Consider the following 17,251-nt stretch of genomic DNA (forward strand, 5'->3'; position numbering starts at 1 on the left):
CCAGCCCACACAGGCGACCCTGAAACTCGGTGAGCCCACAGCGTGGCTGCCCACCCCACACAATCATCTCAGATGCTTTTTTGAGAGACAGGAGACAGATGCCCTGTGGAGAGGGCCAGCCTGTGAGTGCTGAGTGGATGCTCTGATGCTGCGGCCGGCACTTACACCAGAACCATCTTGTGGGGGCCCCTGATACCGCGGATTCTTCTAGAGTTCTTCCCCCGACCCCACCTTCGTCCATCTGGCGGGGTACCTCCCCACAGGCCTTGGCACAAGCCCCCCACACCCAGGTCTCAGCAGCCTCCTGTCCCCCCACCCCTCTGTGCCCAGAGGTCCCTCCCCTTTCCCCAGCCCCGCACCCCAGCCCCAACACTGGCTGGGTCAGGCCCCTCCTCTGGGCCCTTGCAGACCCTCCCCATAATCCCTCCTCATCTCTTCTTGGGATCTGAGTTTCCCGTCATCTCAGTATCAGGGGTTTCCTGAGCTGGATTGAAATCCACAAAACACCGCTCCTGGATTCAGTGGTAACCACCTCACGTTTCCTTATAATGGGGTGCTGTATAATGCCATTCAACCTTATAAAGGTTTAGTAACATATTAAAGATAGTACTGATAAGGATATTGCTAAATTCCTCTCCAGAAGCTTCTTCTTAAAAATATCTTATTTTTAAAAGTGGTAACACATGTTCATCACAGAAATTTTAGAAACTATGGCATCAACGAACCATAAAAACAATCCCTTGTGTTAAGCCACCTTAGGAGATAACAAATGTTAATGTTTGAGATGAAAATTCTCACCAGTCTTTTTAAGATGCAAACGTATACGCGTTTTATAAACTTTGAATCCCAGTATTAAACATTTTCCTATGCTCCCACATATTCTCAAAACCACTGTTTTTAGCAGCCGTGTAATGTAGCCTCAGATGAAGGAGATATTATTTATTTAGCCAAATCCTCATTTTTAGACATCTGCGTCATTTTCAGTTTTCGCTAACCTAAAGATGTAGAGAAAGCTGTGTTCTTGGCCTCGTACGTAGGTTATTCCACGTTTCTGATTATTTTCTTAGGATGTATTTTAAACAGGGACTTCCTTTCCTGTCTGTTGGATTACAGGGTATCAGGATTCTGCCATGTACTTGAGTGTATGGAGGGTTTGTCTCTGAGGCTGTAACTGATTGTATTGGGGGGCAGAGAAATGAAAGAGCTGTTTAGGTACACAAAAATAAGATAAATATGTCTCCGTTGCTGGCGCGAATATACTTCCAGCTAAAGTAAAGCTTCAGCAACAAGGTGGGGGCCTCCTTATGTTTAACAAATTCCACAAATAGATGGAGGCCTCCGACTCTGACCACCCCAAGCCCCAGTCAGGTCACTTGCAACTTGCTTTCAGAGATGCTACAATGTGTCAGGCGCCGCTTTGGCACTAAACATTCAGAATCAACCAAGCACTGGCACTTGCCACCCATGATCTAGCCCGCTGGTGGGCGAGCAGGGAACCTAAGACGGCGCCCTTCTGCATGTGTGTGTGGGGAGGTGTGGCCGGGCCTCCGGGCATGAGGTGCTCCGGCAGGCCCCAGGGCACAAGGTCCCATCAAAGGGACCTGGAAAACGGGTTCTGAAGGATAAAAAGCGGTTCACTAGGCAGAAGATGGCAAGTGAAGTGGGGGAAGGCAGTCGAGGGAGTGGGCCAGGAACTGCTCTGGCAGTCCAGGGGTTAAGACTTCACTCTCCAATGTGGAGGGTGCAGGTTTAATCCCTAGCTGGGGAGCTAAGATCTCATCTGACTTGTGGCCAAAATACCAAAGCATAAAACAGAAACAATATTATAACAAATTCAATGAAGGCTTGAAAAAAAACAGTCTGCATTAAAAAACATCTTTAAAAGGCAGGTGGCAATGGTGCAGAGGCTGGTGATGCCCAGGGGCTGGGAGAACCCATGTAAACAGCCAGGCTGGTGCCCTGGGTGCCCGGGCTTTCTCTTGCTGCTGTAACCAATGACCACAAAATTCATGGTTCAAAACCAACACAAGTTTATTACGGCACAGTTCTGGAGGGCGGAAGGCTGACATGGGTCTCCCTGGCTAACCCGATGATGTGAACAGGGCTCACTTCCTTTCCTGAGACTTTAGAGAAAGATTTTTTTTTTTTTCCCTTGGCCTTTCCTGGTTTCTAGAGGTGCCTGCCTTCCTTGGCTCGTTGCCCCTTCCTCCATCTTCAAGCCACCAGTGTTGCCTCCTCCGACTCATCTGTTTCCCCTCCTTTTTTACCCATAGCTTGGAAAGGGTCTCCCTTTTAACGACCCATGTGATTCAATGAGGTGCATGCGCATACTTCAAGATAACCTCTCCATCTCAAAGTTCTGAGCGTAATCACATCGGAGTCCCTCTGCCTCTGAGGTGACATATGCAGAAGCTCTGGGCTTTAGGAGGCGGACATGCTTGGGGGCTCCTTATTCTGCTGCCCACACAGGGCATGAACGCATCTAGAGTTTGTCTGTGTTTCTGATCAGCTGAGGACCTGGCTGGAGCACCAAGATTGAACATGAGACGCTAAGACCGTTTTCATATAATTGAACCTTGTAGAATTTTCTTGAGCCTCAGGCCTTAGGATTGGCCATGAATGAGACACCAACCTTGTCAGAGAGGAAGGGACTGAAGGAGGGACCAAATTCTGTCTGCTGTTAAGGAACTCATGGGAGAGAGTGACTGGACAATTCGGAGGAGGGGATGTCTGGATAGGGTTTTGAAGGATGAATAGGAGTTTTCCAGGTAGTCAGGCAAAGGAAAAGGCATTCTAGACAGAGACAACAGTATGTGCAAAATCACAGAGGTGCCTACCAGCCTGGTGTGGGGGGAACCCTAAGACGTTTGGAGTGGCAAAAATGTGAAGTGGGCAGAGGAGGAGGGGAGAGCACGCTGGCAAGGCCCTGGGGGAGTTGGACCAAGGCCAGTCTTGTAGGCCAGCCCAAGAGCATTGAACTGTATCTTCTAGGTGGTGGGGCTTGTGGATTAGAACAGGAACGTGGCTACAGCATTCAGAGTGGACAGTGAGGCTGCAGGGGGTAGAAGGCATGGTTTAGCAGACACTGAGGGGAAGTGGTGTTTGACAAAGTGTTGGCACCACAAAGCCTCTCATTCCCCTCCCTCCAGGGCCCAGCTGAGTGCAAAGTCCTGTTCCTTGTGGCTCCTGGAAGGGGCTGAACCTGTGGTGGGCGGGGCCAGAAGGCTGCATTCTTTCCACCCCCACCTCCCACACTCACTCCGCACCCCCTCACCCCGACCCTGTCCCCGCAGAAAAGCAGGCCTACATCTCTGCCCTTTGCTGTAAAGCCACGCTCTGTCCTGGAGATTTATTGCATTTTAATAAAACTCCCTGAGTGGGAAACAGATTACCAAACTACCTTTGTTTTCTATTATGTAATAAACCTCGCTTGAGTGTGTTTTGAAGGATGGAGCCATAAACCCGTTTACGGGCCGAGCAGCGTCCAGGGAGTGTGCGGGCAGCTGAGTGGCATCAAGGGGCTTGGCCAGCTCTGCCGTTAGCAGCAGGTTCCGGGGACAGTCAGTCCTTCTCTCTGAGCCCTGGCTTTCTCGTCTAAGAAAGGGAGCCCCTGGCATCAGTGATCGATACTCCAGGTAGAGTTTGCTAAGCACAGTGTCCAAGATGCCAGCTGTTTCTATGATGCTAGGAAGGCTACTCTGATTTGGGGTAAAAACCTAATGTTGGTTGTATCGGGGAGAATCATGGGCACCCTAATTCTGGATGTCCCAACTCTGTCATTTATAATGGCCTCAGGCAAGCGGCTCATGTTTCAGCGGCCAACACTGGGACGAGCAGAAATAAGCCCGTGGAGTTTCCAGACTGGTTTCACACAGTCAGACCTGATTCCGAAACACCTACTGGGTGCCATCAGCCTGAAGCCACGCCCAACCTAAGACACGTCACCCCTCCTTCCCCTCCACGCCCTTTCCCTCCGTCCCTCAGCTAGTTTTCCGGGGTGCTCACCCCTCCGGGTGCTTCCTAGACTCAGAGCGCTCAGAGTTGAAGAAGAGCCTTGGCCTCTGCCCGGCTGGGGGTTCCATTCCAGGGGGAGGCAGCCACTGCTCTGCTCCGCCCCTGGTCTGCACAGTATTCGCAGCTGAAATTCTGCCTGTGTCCCTTGCAGGCACCCAGAGGGTCTGGGCTCTGTCAGAGGGAGAGCCTGCGCCCTGCACCACCGTGCCACGCGTTTCCTGAGAGATACCTGTTATTGCAGCTCCTCCACGCTTTCTGCCTCTGGCGGAGCCTGCACAAGAGGTGCGAAAGCCCAGGCTTCCAGGCCAGAGACGAGTTCCTCCTGCCTTATTGGCTGTGTGGCCTTCCTTGGGAAGTCACCTTGCCTCTCTGAGCCCAGCTTATCCCATCTGTAAAATGGGTGCAATGAGGTAACGGGTGGGAAACGTGTAACCCTGTGCCTGGTTCACGGGAGACAGTGGCTGTTACGTCCTCGTTGTTCGAACAGCGCTGTTGCTTGGCCAGCGTTGCTGGATCAGGCCTGAGTCCCTCTGTGCACTGAATGGGGTCTCCAAAGCCCTGGTCCAGCAGCGTCTCTGTGCCCCTCGAGGCTCTGTCACCTTCTCTCACGTCCTCCCCCATCATCCCTGCCCCCCTCACCTCTCCCTGGACACCGCCGTGGCCCCCCTGCCCGCCTGTCTCCACGCTGTCCTCCTCCGGTCCCCTGGGTCCTTGTGAAGCTTAGATCGTGTCTTGAGGCCCTTGCTGCTCTGAGAAGGACACTCAGAGAGCAGGGTGGGCCTGCAGGGAAGGGCGGCCAGTGGCGGAGGGGTGGACCAAGGCCCACTCGCCCCCTCGGTGTGACCTTCGGCTACTCACTGCCCTTGCTGACCCCTGACCCCTCCCTTGTGAAATGAGGGATGAGATGGGGAGAGTCCAACCTGGCTGATGCCGCCTTCCAGCATTTTCCTGCATGCCCCCCTCATGGTGCAGACAGAGGCCACCAAACTCTGCAGGTTGATCGGACACGTGACCTGGGGTCAACATGTCTGAACCGAACTCCGCTGCCTCCCGGTCCCCAACCTGCTCCTGACCCCTCACCCCCGTGGACTGTGGCACCTCTAGCCCCCCTCTAGACCTGGCAGCTGAGCCCCTTTCATCTCAGAGCACCCTGCTCTGGGCCTCCTCGGGGCCACGCCCTCTCATGGGACAAGGGTCTCATGGGATGAGGGGTATCCTGCTGCCGAAGTGTGCAAAGCCCTGGGATGGGGGCTGACCCCTCCCCAGCTCTCCCGAGGAATGGATGGTGCAGGGGACGCTGGGGTGGCTGTGGAGGGGATGTGCAGGCTGCAGTCCACACAGGTGCATGAGGCCCCTTGCAGTGCAGGGCAGAGCTGGGTGGGGAGCTGAGTATGGAGAGCCCCAGCCCCCATCAGTGCCCCTGCCCCAGGCCCATGTGTGTCAGGACGAGGATGTGTTAGGACCAAGATCTCTGCATGCTATTCTAAGACTCACATCCTCCTTAATCTCCTCCCCGTCTGATCCAGCAGCAGGCCCTGTGGTTCCTCTTCCAGGGTCTGTCCCGAACCTGGACGCCTGCCCGCTCCATCCCCACAGCACCTCCATCACCTGGATGTCTGCACCAGCCACACGTGGGTCTCTTGGCTCCTTCCCTGCCCCCTTAGGTCCAGCCAGCACCACAGCGGACTCTCAGCAAAGGGACTTGTCACTGCCCAGCTTATAACCGTCCCACAGCTTTCATCACACCTGGAGGTCCACGCAGCCCCTCGCTGCACCCCACGGAGTTCCCCAGAGAACGCCTCTCACCTCCCAGTCACTTCTCCTGCAGCCCTGGTACTCACTCCAGCCATGCCTGCCTCCCCGACCCCTCTCGCCCTCTCCCAGCCTTTGCCCCAGCTCATCCCTCTCCTGAAACTCTTCCCTGGGTGTGAGCCAGAAGTCAGCTGAGTGTCACCTCCTCTGGGCCCCTGACAACACTCTCTGAAGTAGTTCTTCCCATTAGATACTATTCCTCCAGCCTCTTTACTCTTCATTACGTTTATTATAATCTCTCAGGGTTTCAATGCATTATTTGTGATGACATTACTTTAATAAACTTTCCATTTCCAAATGTTGGTATGACTTTTTCATAGATGGCTTGTCTGTCTGCCCCCATCAGGCAGCAACAGCCTCAGCTGTGTGGCTCACAATGTATCTCAGGGCCTAGAACAGCACCTGGCACACAGTAGGTCCACCCACAGAGTTGAAAGCAGAGACTGGACATTCTGTTTGGCTGGTCTGTGAGTGGCTCTGGGAGGGTAGGGGCAGGTCTGCCTTGGTTCTGGAACCAGTGCCCTCTCCCCCTTCGTTTGGCAGAGTCAGTAGTCAGAAAGGCTGGAGAGGCCTGGCAGGTATGTCAGGGGTGTGAGGCTGCCTTCAGTTCTTGAATTCTGGAGCTTTAGGGGGAGTGGTGAGTGTTTGACCACCAGCAGTCCAGGAAACAAAATGCAGACCAACAAAACCCCTTCTAATTTGAAGCACTTTCCAAGGTCCGTGATGTTTCTTATCACAGCCAGTTTTAAGCTTCCAGCAGGAAGTCACTGGACATGACATGGGAGGAGATGCATTCAATTGACTCTGGCTCACGGGTGCGAGCTGGTGTGAACTAGCGGAGCTGGGGCAAACTAGTGTTAGCTGGTGTGAGCTGGTGTGAGCTGATATGAGCTGGTGGAACTGGTGGTATTGGTGGTCCTAGTGGAGCTGGTGTGAGCTGATGTGAGCTCTTGTGAACTGATGTGAGCAGATGCAAGCTGGTGTGAGCTGATGTTAGCTAGTGTGAGCTGGTGTGAGCTGATATGAATTGGTGGAGCTGGTGGAGCTGATGTGAGGTCTTGTGAACTGATGTGAGCAGATGCAAGCTGGTGTGAGCTGATGCTAGCTAGTGTGAGCTGGTGTGAGCTGATATGAATTGGTGGAGCTGGTGGAGCTAGTGGTGTTGGCGGTCCTAGTGGAGCTGGCATGAGCTGGTAGAGCTGGTATGAGCTGATGTGAACTTGTGTGAGCTGATGTGAACTGATGTGAACAGATGCAAGCTGGTGTGAGCTGGTGTGAGCAGATGTAAGCTGTGTGAGCTGGTGGAGCTATTTGTGCTGATGGTCCTGGTGGAGCTGGTGGAGCTGGTGTGAGCTGGTGTGAGCTGATATGAGCAGATGTGAGCTGTGTGAGCTGGTGGAGCTATTTGTGCTGATGGTCCTGGTGGAGCTGGTGTGAGCTGGTGTGAGCAGATGTAAGCTGTGTGAGCTGGTGGAGCTATTTGTGCTGATGGTCCTGGTGGAGCTGGTGTGAGCTGGTGTGAGCTGGTGTGAGCAGATGTAAGCTGTGTGAGCTGGTGGAGCTATTTGTGCTGATGGTCCTGGTGGAGCTGGTGTGAGCTGGTGGATCTGGTGGAGCTAGTGATGTTGGTGGTCCTAGTGGAGCTGGTGTGAGCTGGTGGAGCTGGTGTGAGCCGATGTGAGCTTGTGTGAGCTGGTGTGAACTGATGTGAACAGATGCAAGCTGGTGTGAGCTGGTGTGAGCAGATGTGAGCTGTTGGAGCTGGCAGTCCTGATGGAGCTGGTGTGAGTTGGCCCCAGCACACCAAGGTTGAGGAAGGTTCTGGAGCCCTCCAGCCTCCTAGGACTCTGCAGATCTGTGTGCACTGCTGGCTGGGGGAATGCTGCTGGCTTTCCCCAGGAAACTTGGCCCCTCTTCCCCTGGTGAGTAACCCTGGTGTCAGCGGTTTGTGAGGAGGAGGTGGAAGGGGTTGGACCCCGCCTTTGGCTCCTCTTCTGAACAATGGGGAAACAAGCTCCCCCGTCTTTAGAAAATCCTCTGTCAGCAGAAATGCCTAGAGCAGAATGGAGTGGGGAGCTCTGTCTGTAGCCGGGGAGATCCTGGCTGAGGGCCATGTCACCCCAAGATGTCCCTTTGCCTCTCTTGGCTTCGCCGCCTTTGTCTGCCCGATGTGGACACTGAGTCCTGCCTCTTGGCTGTGAAATCCAGATCTGCACAGCCCTCTGAACTAGGTGGGGAAACAAGGGCCCAGACGAGGCAGCAGCTTGCCTGAAGTCACTCAGCATGTCTGTGTGAGAAGCCCCCCCTTTCGGTTCCACCCCCCAGCAGGGCTGACTCCCAGCAGCTCCTTAGCCCACCCACACTGAGGGTGATGGCTTCTCCCGGTGTGGGAGGGCCTCAGCGGGAGAAGCAGGGCAAAGGACCCGCTTTGTCTTCCCCGAGGGGTGCACTCAAGACCTGGTAAGTGGCTCTCACTTGTCCCAAGAAGGTCACTAGCCAGGGCTCGCCACAGCCAGCACCATAGTCGGGACGTAAGTGGTCTCAGAACACACCCCTGTGCTCCCCGCCTTCTGGAGGGGCAGGTGCCACCCCCTGGCACACCTGGCAGGATGCTTGCTGGCCTGTGTTGGGGGGTGGGGCCAGCAGGAAGGCAGAACAGACTCAGCCCTGCCCCTGATCTCAGCTGCGTGGGCTTAGCCCCGGAGCCTGGGGCTGGGGGCCGAGGGCAGGGCGAGGTGCAGGGGCACATAGCCCTGTGCGGAGGAGTCAGGGCTGCCCTGGCCCCTCCCGCTTGCTTCACCGGGTCACGTCCCAGAGTGCCAGGTTCTGCTAAACCAGCATCACCTACAACCGGCCCTTTGCAGGTGCCCCAACCCCTGCCCGCGATGGCTATGGAGGACCGTCTGGAGCCCTCCAGGTCTGCCTGGTGGGGCCTTGGGCAGCGCACGTCGCTTCCCCATCCCAGCCCAGCAGAGTAAGCTGCCCCTGGAAGGCCCCCTCTCCCTGTCTGCTGTCCCAGCTTCATAATCTCGCCCCTCCCCTGGGACTGGGAACCTGAGAAACTGGTCTGGCAGGGTTGAGCTTTCCTTCCTTTGCATCACTCCCATTGTCCTGGACAAATGGCTCCCTGCACCAGGAACCTGACCCCAGAGGGGCTCCTGGGGGAGCGGGGATGGGGGGTGACTGGGGTATGGTGCTGCCTGAGGAATCAGAACCAGCTGGGCTTCTGAGCCTCCGAGACTGGTCCGCAGGCTCAGGCATTGAATTCCAGCAGGAGATTCCCAGCCTACTGAGGTCATGTGCTGGGGGCCCAGCAGCCCAGGCCGCATCTTCAGGCATGTTTGGTTTGGCCAGAAGAGGACTCTAAAATGATGGCTATTGCGCTGTCAGCATGGAAGAATTTCGAGGTCTCTCACAGGCAGCCTGGCACGCTGATCTCTAGAGAAATGGGCCCTAAAGGGGCCTAGCTTCGGCCATTGTCCGGAACCCTCGGGCCCAGGGTATCTGTGCTCTGACCCCATCTGGTCCAGCCTCTTCCAATTACAGAGGGGAACAGAGGGGCAGAGGAGCAGCGGGCAGGTCGTGAGAGTCAGGCCTGCAGCCCAGGGCCCCTGGGAGGAAGCCCTGTAACTTTCCCCAGGGGACCAGAAAGGAAAAGTGCCGTGGTTTTCCGACAGCCCACCTCGTGACCCCTTGGCGGGAACTATCTCACTTGTTGGGCTGCAGGCCCAGGAGGATGGCTGAAGGGCTACTGCTGGGGATCAGGGCCCAGTTTGTCTCAGGCAGAGAGCCGCAGGCCGAGCCTACTATTCCTGAGACATCTTTTCCCACGGCCAGAGAGCGCACGCTTGTATCCCATGGTGGCTCGTGGCCCGGAGCCTGAGGAGGAGAACGGGAGGGCTAAGCAGGCCTTTGCTGCTGGGTTTTGGAGGCCGCCAGGGCTCAGGGACCAAGCACGTGCTGTTTGAGCATTGAAGGTGCTGGTTTTTCTGGAGAGAAACCGAGGTGTGTCACAGAGATGGGAAGATCCCTTCTCGATCTCTGTGTCTCCCTCCCCTCTGCCCTCTTTCCCCATCTGCCCACTCCTCTCGTGTCCAGCAGCATCTCCTGGCCAACCTCACACTTTGCACTGGACTCAGTGGGACAGTGGGAATGCCCGGAACATCTGACCGACAGACTGTCTCAGGCCGACCTGGTGGCCTCAGGCCCTTGGGTCTTCCTCTGGGTCTCGGCCCACGTTCCCGGGTTCTCCAAGCTGCAGGAACTTGTGAACATTTAGCTCAGGCCGGGGCTGGTGGCATCTCCAGCTGTGTGCCCGGCTCCAATGCGGTACCTCTCTCAGTCCTCCAGCAGATGCCATGGGAGGGGCACCTTTATTATCCATGTCATACAACAGGGCAACTGAAGTTCAGACTTGCTAAGGAACCTACCCAAGGCCACACCGCAGTGAGTGACGAAGCCAGGTTCAAACGTGCCCCTCCACACGGCCTGCATTCTCTCCGCTCTGCCCCCAAGACTCCCTGACTGTCTCAGAAATGTCCCACCACGCAGAATCAGGCCTGGCCCCAGTGACAGTGGGCATGTGGTGAATCTGGGGGGGTTTCAGATCAGTGGGGCAAGAGCAGCCTTTCCGGGGGTGGTGGGCTTGGTCCCTGGAAGCTGGACCATCCAGACAGGGAGGTGCCTATGGTGGCAGGAGGCAGGGACGTCGGGTCACTGCTGGGCCTGGCATGATGGGCCCCACCTGCCGCCAGCAGGGCCCCTGCACTAGCGCCTGGGTCTGAAGCATCGCGGGGTCCAGAGGTGAGCCTCTCAGACCTAAGGCTGAGCTTCCAGGGCAGCGTCCCGGGTAACGGTGTCAGTGCAGGGGGGCATGAAGCCGTACTTAGGGGCCTCCTGGGGAGGGAAGCGCAGACCCTCCTGCAAGTTGGGGCCTTGGAGGGACCGGATGCAGCTGTTTCTCATGCCTTTAGCTGCATCAGAGCCAGACTCTAAGAGCAGCTGAAGCCTAAGCTTGGGGGCCCGAACCCCCACGACAGGACCCAGGCAAGACGCAGTCCCTCTCTGGGGCACAGAGATTTGAGCCTGCTGAGCTGGGCATCTGTAACATCCGTGGGTCGGCAGGATTAGGACCCGGTGGGGATGAAACAGAACTGATGCTGACTCAATTCAGGGTTGCTCCTGCCCCCGGCCCACCCCCCACCGCCACTCTTGAGTTCCTGCGAGGGAGGGACGGGTCCAGAGTGTCCGAGTGGGGCTCCAGTCCAGGAGCTGGAGCATGCCCATGGTTCAGGGGCTGGGCTGCCTTCAAGGGTGACCATCGAGGAAGACCCTGATGCTGGGAAAGATTGAAGGCGGGAGGAGAATGGGACAACAGAGCATGAGATGGTTGGATGGCACCACCAACTTGATGGACATGAGTTTGAGCAAGCTCCAGGAGTTGGAGAGGGAGGCCTGGTGTGCTGCAGTCCTTGGGGTCACAAACAGTTGGACATGACTGGGCAACTGAACTGAACTGAACTGAACTGAACTGATCGAGGTGGGGTGAGTACAGATGCTGGCAGGGAGGCAACAGGGGGACAGAAGTCCGCAGGAGGGAGGGACCCTCGCAGAGGCCTGGGAGGCTGTGATGCAGATGGACCGAGAGGGGCAGGACCGAGAGGGGCAGGCCCATGGAAGAAGCAGGACTCTGGTGGGGCGTCTATTGCACTGGTCGCAGTCATCCAGGGGGTTGGCTTGGAAAGCACTTCCACTGTTGGGGTTCATTTGGGGGGTTAGTGGCCCATTTCCCAGACAAAGAGATCAAGGCAGAGGAAGGAGCATGAAGGGCAGACCTGCTCCCAGTCCTCCCCCCTGCCCTCCCCAGATATGGGGTTGGCCCAGCAGACTCTGGCTCTGTGCAAACCGTCTGTGCAAAAGTGAGTGTGTACACAGACACAAGCCTGCGACACACCCACTGAGAGGTCTGAGGATGACGGTGGAGTCACAGGCCCCCGTGCTAAGCAAGTGCTCCCCAAGCCCTCTGCCGCTGCCCGGTGGAGACCTTTGCGGGCTCCCTGGGGCTGGGTGTCCCGGCGCCCCTGCATGCTTGCTCTCACGCCCTCTGCAGCTGCAATCAGCTAATTTAGCGCCCCCCCTCCCCGCCAGCTTTCTAATCGAAAAGGAATTTGATGCAGGAAATGATAAGGAAACAGCAACAGACAGTGGTTAAGACACTCACTCAGGGAAAACAAATCAGCCATATCCGACCGAGAAACCTCAGTGCGCGTCTTAGGAGGAAGATATGCGAAACGAAAACAGTGAGACACGGTGTAGGAGGCAGCCTGGAAGCCCAGAAAGGAGGGCCTGTGTGGGAGGAGGCCTGCAGAGCCCCTTCCTTGACCGTGTGTCTGCTGAGCAGGCCCTTCTCATACAGTGGTCCTACGGAGGACCCAGGGGGTGGGGCATCCATTCAGGAATGGGAAACTGAGGCAGAGGCCATGGAGCGCTGGAGTCAGGCCTTGAACTCCACCAGCAGGGGTGAGGGTCAGGAACACGGGCCCTGGAGCCCCTTCTTGCCTGGGCTGGACTCCTGGCTTCACTGTGTCCTAACTGTGTGACCTCGGGCCAATTACTGAACCTCTATGAAATGCTGTGATGATGGTGCCTCCCTCAAGGTGGTTGTGGAGGGTGAGGAGTGAAGCCAGGCAGAGCTCCTGGGGCAGGTGGGAAGCCCTCAGGGGGTGGTCAGCGGTCAGTGTCCTTGGATGACCACCTTGCCCAGGTGCATGGCCGGGCTGACGTGCAGCCACAGGTCTGAAGTGGGCGGGTGGGGGCAGGTGGTTCCCAGGCCTGGGGGAGGGGCACGTGGAGCCCCCTCACTGACCTGCCTGCTGCAGGTCGCTTTGGGCTGGGGGAGGTGATGGGAGGGCACCTCGGCTCTGCATGGATGGGGCACCTGTGAGACAAGGTGCTCACTCCCTCCTGGCCGCTCGTGTGTGAGCAGTGACGTCCCAGGAAGCTGAGATCTGTCTCACTGTTGTGAGCAGGTGTCCCCCAGACAGGCCAGAGGAGGGGCCGCAGCCCACCCTGTCCCATTGAGGGGACAGGTGCGCGCAGACCGACAGTCCCCGGGGCTGTTCCTGGTGATGCGGTCTGAGCCCAGTCCCATAATCTGCAAGTCCGTCCATCACAGGCATCTGTGTCGCGGAATCTGGCCAGGCCTGCCTTCCTCTGCTCACATCCAGGGCTTCAGGTCGTGGGCTGGCACCCTTGCCACCGTGGACAGGGCTGACCAGTGGGCCCAGCCACAGCCTACAGAGGCCAGCACCGAGGAGACTGGAAACTCAGGCTGGGTGCACCTCTCTCCCTGGGGTGATGATGGGGCCCAGGACACTTACCCAAGCGCTCAGGTGCGGCTTCTCAGAAAACAGCGCCCACTCAGGTCTCCTGTAACCCAGGCCTGGGCACTTCTCTTCCTCCAGAGGGATTCATCTGAAAGGCCTGGCCTCCACTGAAACACTCGCGTGTGTGACCCACTAATGTTTCAGCACCTACTGTGTGCTAGGGGGGCGATGATGACAATATGGCATAAGGAGTAATCACAGAGGGCGCCTGCACTGGGCTGAGAGCCTCAGGAAGGCTTCCTGGAGGAGGGGAATGCTGGGGCGAGGCTGGAAAGAAGGGGGTGCTACTGCAGCGCGTGCCAGGGCCTCAGGAGAATGAGAAGACAGCAAATCCCACTGGGAGGAAGCTTGCGGTTTACTCAATATCTGCACTGCCAGATTCTGCTGGGGACCCTAAAGCTGGGTCTTGCTGGCTCCAGCAGATAGGTGGATGCTGGTCCTTTCATAGGAAGAAGCTCAGGGACATCTCCTCTAACGGTCTCAGCATCCGCATGAGACAGGTGTTATCAGCCCTATTCTACAGATTAGAAAACTGAGGCTCCGACAGGTGGAGGATCTGCCCACCATCCTGCGACCCATTGGGCTCTTTTACAGCACGTTTTCCTCTCCTCACCTGGAACGCAGCACAGGTTTCCCTGCAGCCTAGAGTCTGGGGTGCAGGGAGAGGCTCCTGTGGTGGGAGGGGGCAGAGGGCATCAGAAGGACTACGCTGAGCCCAAGAACCCCTCAAGGCATTTAGTCAAAACCCCAGCCTCCTTCCCAGAGAGATGCTCAACACGTCATATATGCCTTTGAGGCCACCACCAGGACGCCAAGGTTGAGCAGCTGTGGCCTGAACAGATGATGGCCAGGGGATAAGACCTACTGCCCCCTCCCCAACAGCTGTCACGGCCCCTCCCCACCTGCCCTCTGCCCTTCCACTGCTCACCCCAGCCTGCACCCTGTTGGCAAAGTGTAGCGGGGGCACCAGAGGCCAGTGCCAGACACCCCCACCATCAGCAACAGCGCAGCGATGGAGAGTCAGGGCAGGCGGCTGGCAGCGATAGTGAAGCAGGCGGTTCCAGTCCACTCGCGGTGCGGGCAAAGGCACAGCCTCGGGCCTGGGGTCAGGACGGAGCACAGGTCCTTTCCAGCCTCCTCGCTGGGAGTCTCAGTTCTCACTTGGCACGTGGAGGCAGTGCCCGCCTCGTGGGGCCCCTGTGGCAATCAAGGAGAGGCGGGCCTCTCAAGGGTAGGGGCATCCTGGCTTGGGCAGCCGCTGTCACCCACGCTCTCGGCTTGCAAGGGCGCCTCCTTCCACACGCGGCGCTGGCAGTGCTCCACCGTGTTGCACATCTGGGCTGCCTCCCGGCTCTGGCACCAGAAGCTTGGGCCCAGGACGCACTGGTCGGTGCCCAGCAGCGTGTCCCTGGGGTCGTGGCAAGCGCGCAACTTCGTGCAGAGGGTGGTCGGGTCCATCATGTCCCTGAGGGTCTCCATGAGCACGGGCTGGTACTCGCTCACAAAGCGGCCGCACTGCATCACGAAGGGCAGGGGCAGGATGCCGCAGGCGAGCTTGAAGGCCCGCAGGACGCGGCGCTCGGTGCTCTTCTGCTCCAGGTTATGGACGGACAGACCGAACAGCCGCTGGCACCCCCTGCAGAGACTGTCCTTGTCCAGGAGGCCAGGGGGCGGGTTCGTGGGGCCCTCGTGGACCGCCCGGGCCCGCCTCCATCCCCTGCACAGTCGGATGACCGTGCACATCTTTTCTGGAGTGAGTCTGCTCAGGACGTCCACCAGAGTGGGGACGTAGGTATCCACCAGCTTGATGCACTCCCGGACCACGGGAGGGGGCAGCACGGAGCACACACGCTCCAGGGCCTGGCTGATGAGGGTCCTGCTGCTGCTGCTTTCCAGCCAGTGGTCCAGCCTCTGCACCACCTGCATACACACGTCACAGGCCACGGGACCCTGCATCTGCACCTCGCTCTTCTTCCACGGAGACGCCAGCTCCAGGGCAGGGACTCCGTCCACAGCAGCCACGTGAGCCGAGTTGGGGGTTCCCTGCCGCTCCTCACAGAAGCCCTCCTTCCCGCAGATCTCGCTGGGCAGCATGAGCCTCAGTGTTTGCTCAGCAGGAGCAAAAAGCTGGCGGATGTAGTTCTTGCAAAGGAAAGCCAGGCCCGGCCCCAGGGACTCGCACTGTTCCCGTGTGGTCACCTGTGCCAGGCTGGGCAGGTCGGGCCCAAGGGCACCCTGGAGCCGGGTGACCAGCCGGACACAGTCCTGGCACACAGTGCCCGCGGGAATCTGCTGATGGCGGGAGCTGAGGAGGCCATTGGCCACGAACGGGGCCACCACGTCGTATATGTCCTTCTCGGAGAGTGGCCTTGGGGTGGCCAGGTGCCTCTGCAGCGGCTGGCAGAGGGTGAGAGCCGTGCATACCTGTCCTGGGGCACTGCCCAGGTCCCCGCCAAGCATGCTCAGGACGGCTGAGTAGTGGGCATCCACCATCCCCTTGCATTTGACTGAAGACTCCTGGCTGGGAAGCCACTCACAGGTCTTCATCACTGCAGCCAGGACATCGGTCTCGGTGGCCTCGGGGTTCAGCCCGTTGCTGGCAGTGGCTGCCACGTCCAGGCACAAGTCACAGGGCAGGGACCTGGTGGTGGGCTGGCTCCAGACCGCAACGCGGCAGTGCCGGACTGCCCCGCATCTCGTCGCCGCCTGCAGGTCCCGACACCACACGGCCGGGCCCTTGGCGCACTCCTTGGGGCCAGAGATGGAGCCGGCCAGGGCAGTGCACAGCACGCCCGACAGAAGCAGCAGTGCGCAGAGCATGCCTAGCCGTCACAGGCCCGCTCCACTGCGCGCGCGGCCACCCGCCGCTGCTATAAAGCCCCGGGCACGCCTGGTGGGCAGCCCCGCCCTCCAGGCTCCTCCGCAGCCTGACTCATCGCCCTGTTGTTCCCTGGTTCTCTGCAATACGTGCAGGTCGCTTCTCCCTGGAGCACCGTTCGTCCCTCTCCCCCCACCCACTGGATAAACTCTCACTCGGCTTTCACAACCCAGCTCAGTCTTCAGTAAAGCACAACTCAGCCACCTCTTTCCTGGAAGCCCATCAGCCCCCTTCCCCACAGCTCATGCCCCCACTCTGGTGTCCTCTGCTGTGGGTCCCCTCCTAGAAAGAGAGCCTTTGATGCCTGTTCGTGCAAGTTGCTCAGTTGTGTCCAACTCTTTGCGACCCCATGGACGGTATCCTCCTCTCCACGGAAATTTCCAGGCAAGAATACTGGAGTGGGTAACCATTCCCCTCTCCAGGGCATCTTCCCAGCCCAGGGGTCGAACCCATGTCTCCCACACAGCAGGCAAGTTCTTTATTGTCTGAGCACCAGGGAAGCGCAGAATGAGAGACTCTCGGGGGGATTTTTGTCCCCCTGTGGGAGGCACAGGCATTCTGTCCTTTTAATGCCAGAGATGAAGTGACTTTAATGACTGGGCAACCACAGAAGCTCTGTTTGCTACATCTGGCCTTGAAATGGCTCGACGGGCTGGCTCCGCTCCTGGCCCTGGCCGGCAGTGCCACATAAGGGCCCCTCCTGTCTTCATCTGTGATGCGAGTGCCCGCCGGCCTCCTGAGACAGCCGCCAGGGACAGGTCTGGAAACTTGGCTGAGTGTGGGCTGGCCCACCCTAGATAGGAAAGTGTTGGTTGAAAGCACCCTACACAGGAGGAATTTGTTTCATTTCTGTGTCACTCGTAATCTTCTTATTATTCTTGCTTAGTTTTTAAATGAGTTATCAGTTGAGTAGACCAGATGTCAGGCACACCCAGGCGTCCCGAGCTGGAGCTTGTTCATTAAAAGGAGGATTCCACAGGCAGCCTCGCCTTCGGCCTTCTTTCCACTTGGCTCATGGCTCCCACGGGGCCCTCCCACGCAGGGGTGGACAGGTCGGGGGCCCAAGGGCAGGGGGCTCCCCTGGAGTCGCCTGCTCCCGTCGGAGGGTGTAAGCCCCCTGCATGGTGCTGTCTCTCAGGTTCAGAGGGGCAGTCCGCACCCC

General features: G+C 58.0%; 2 protein-coding genes across 2 annotated transcripts in view; one reads left to right on the forward strand and one right to left on the reverse strand.

Moving 5' to 3' along the window:
* SORCS2 (sortilin related VPS10 domain containing receptor 2) overlaps positions 1–17,251 on the forward strand; it is a 506,368-nt gene that overhangs the window by 201,867 nt on the left and 287,250 nt on the right. The window lies entirely within an intron of this gene.
* Positions 14,418–16,031, reverse strand: PSAPL1 (prosaposin like 1). Its single transcript, XM_068974801.1, has one exon. It carries the CDS (start codon positions 16,029–16,031, stop codon positions 14,418–14,420), a length of 1,614 nt encoding a protein of 537 aa, XP_068830902.1.

Source organism: Capricornis sumatraensis, chromosome 7 (genome assembly GCF_032405125.1).
Source record: "Capricornis sumatraensis isolate serow.1 chromosome 7, serow.2, whole genome shotgun sequence".
Lineage (NCBI taxonomy): Eukaryota > Metazoa > Chordata > Mammalia > Artiodactyla > Bovidae > Capricornis > Capricornis sumatraensis.

Bases quoted from the DNA above. Each gene is read 5' to 3' on its own strand.
- PSAPL1 (XM_068974801.1), bottom strand. From the start codon at position 16,031: ATGCTCTGCGCACTGCTGCTTCTGTCGGGCGTGCTGTGCACTGCCCTG.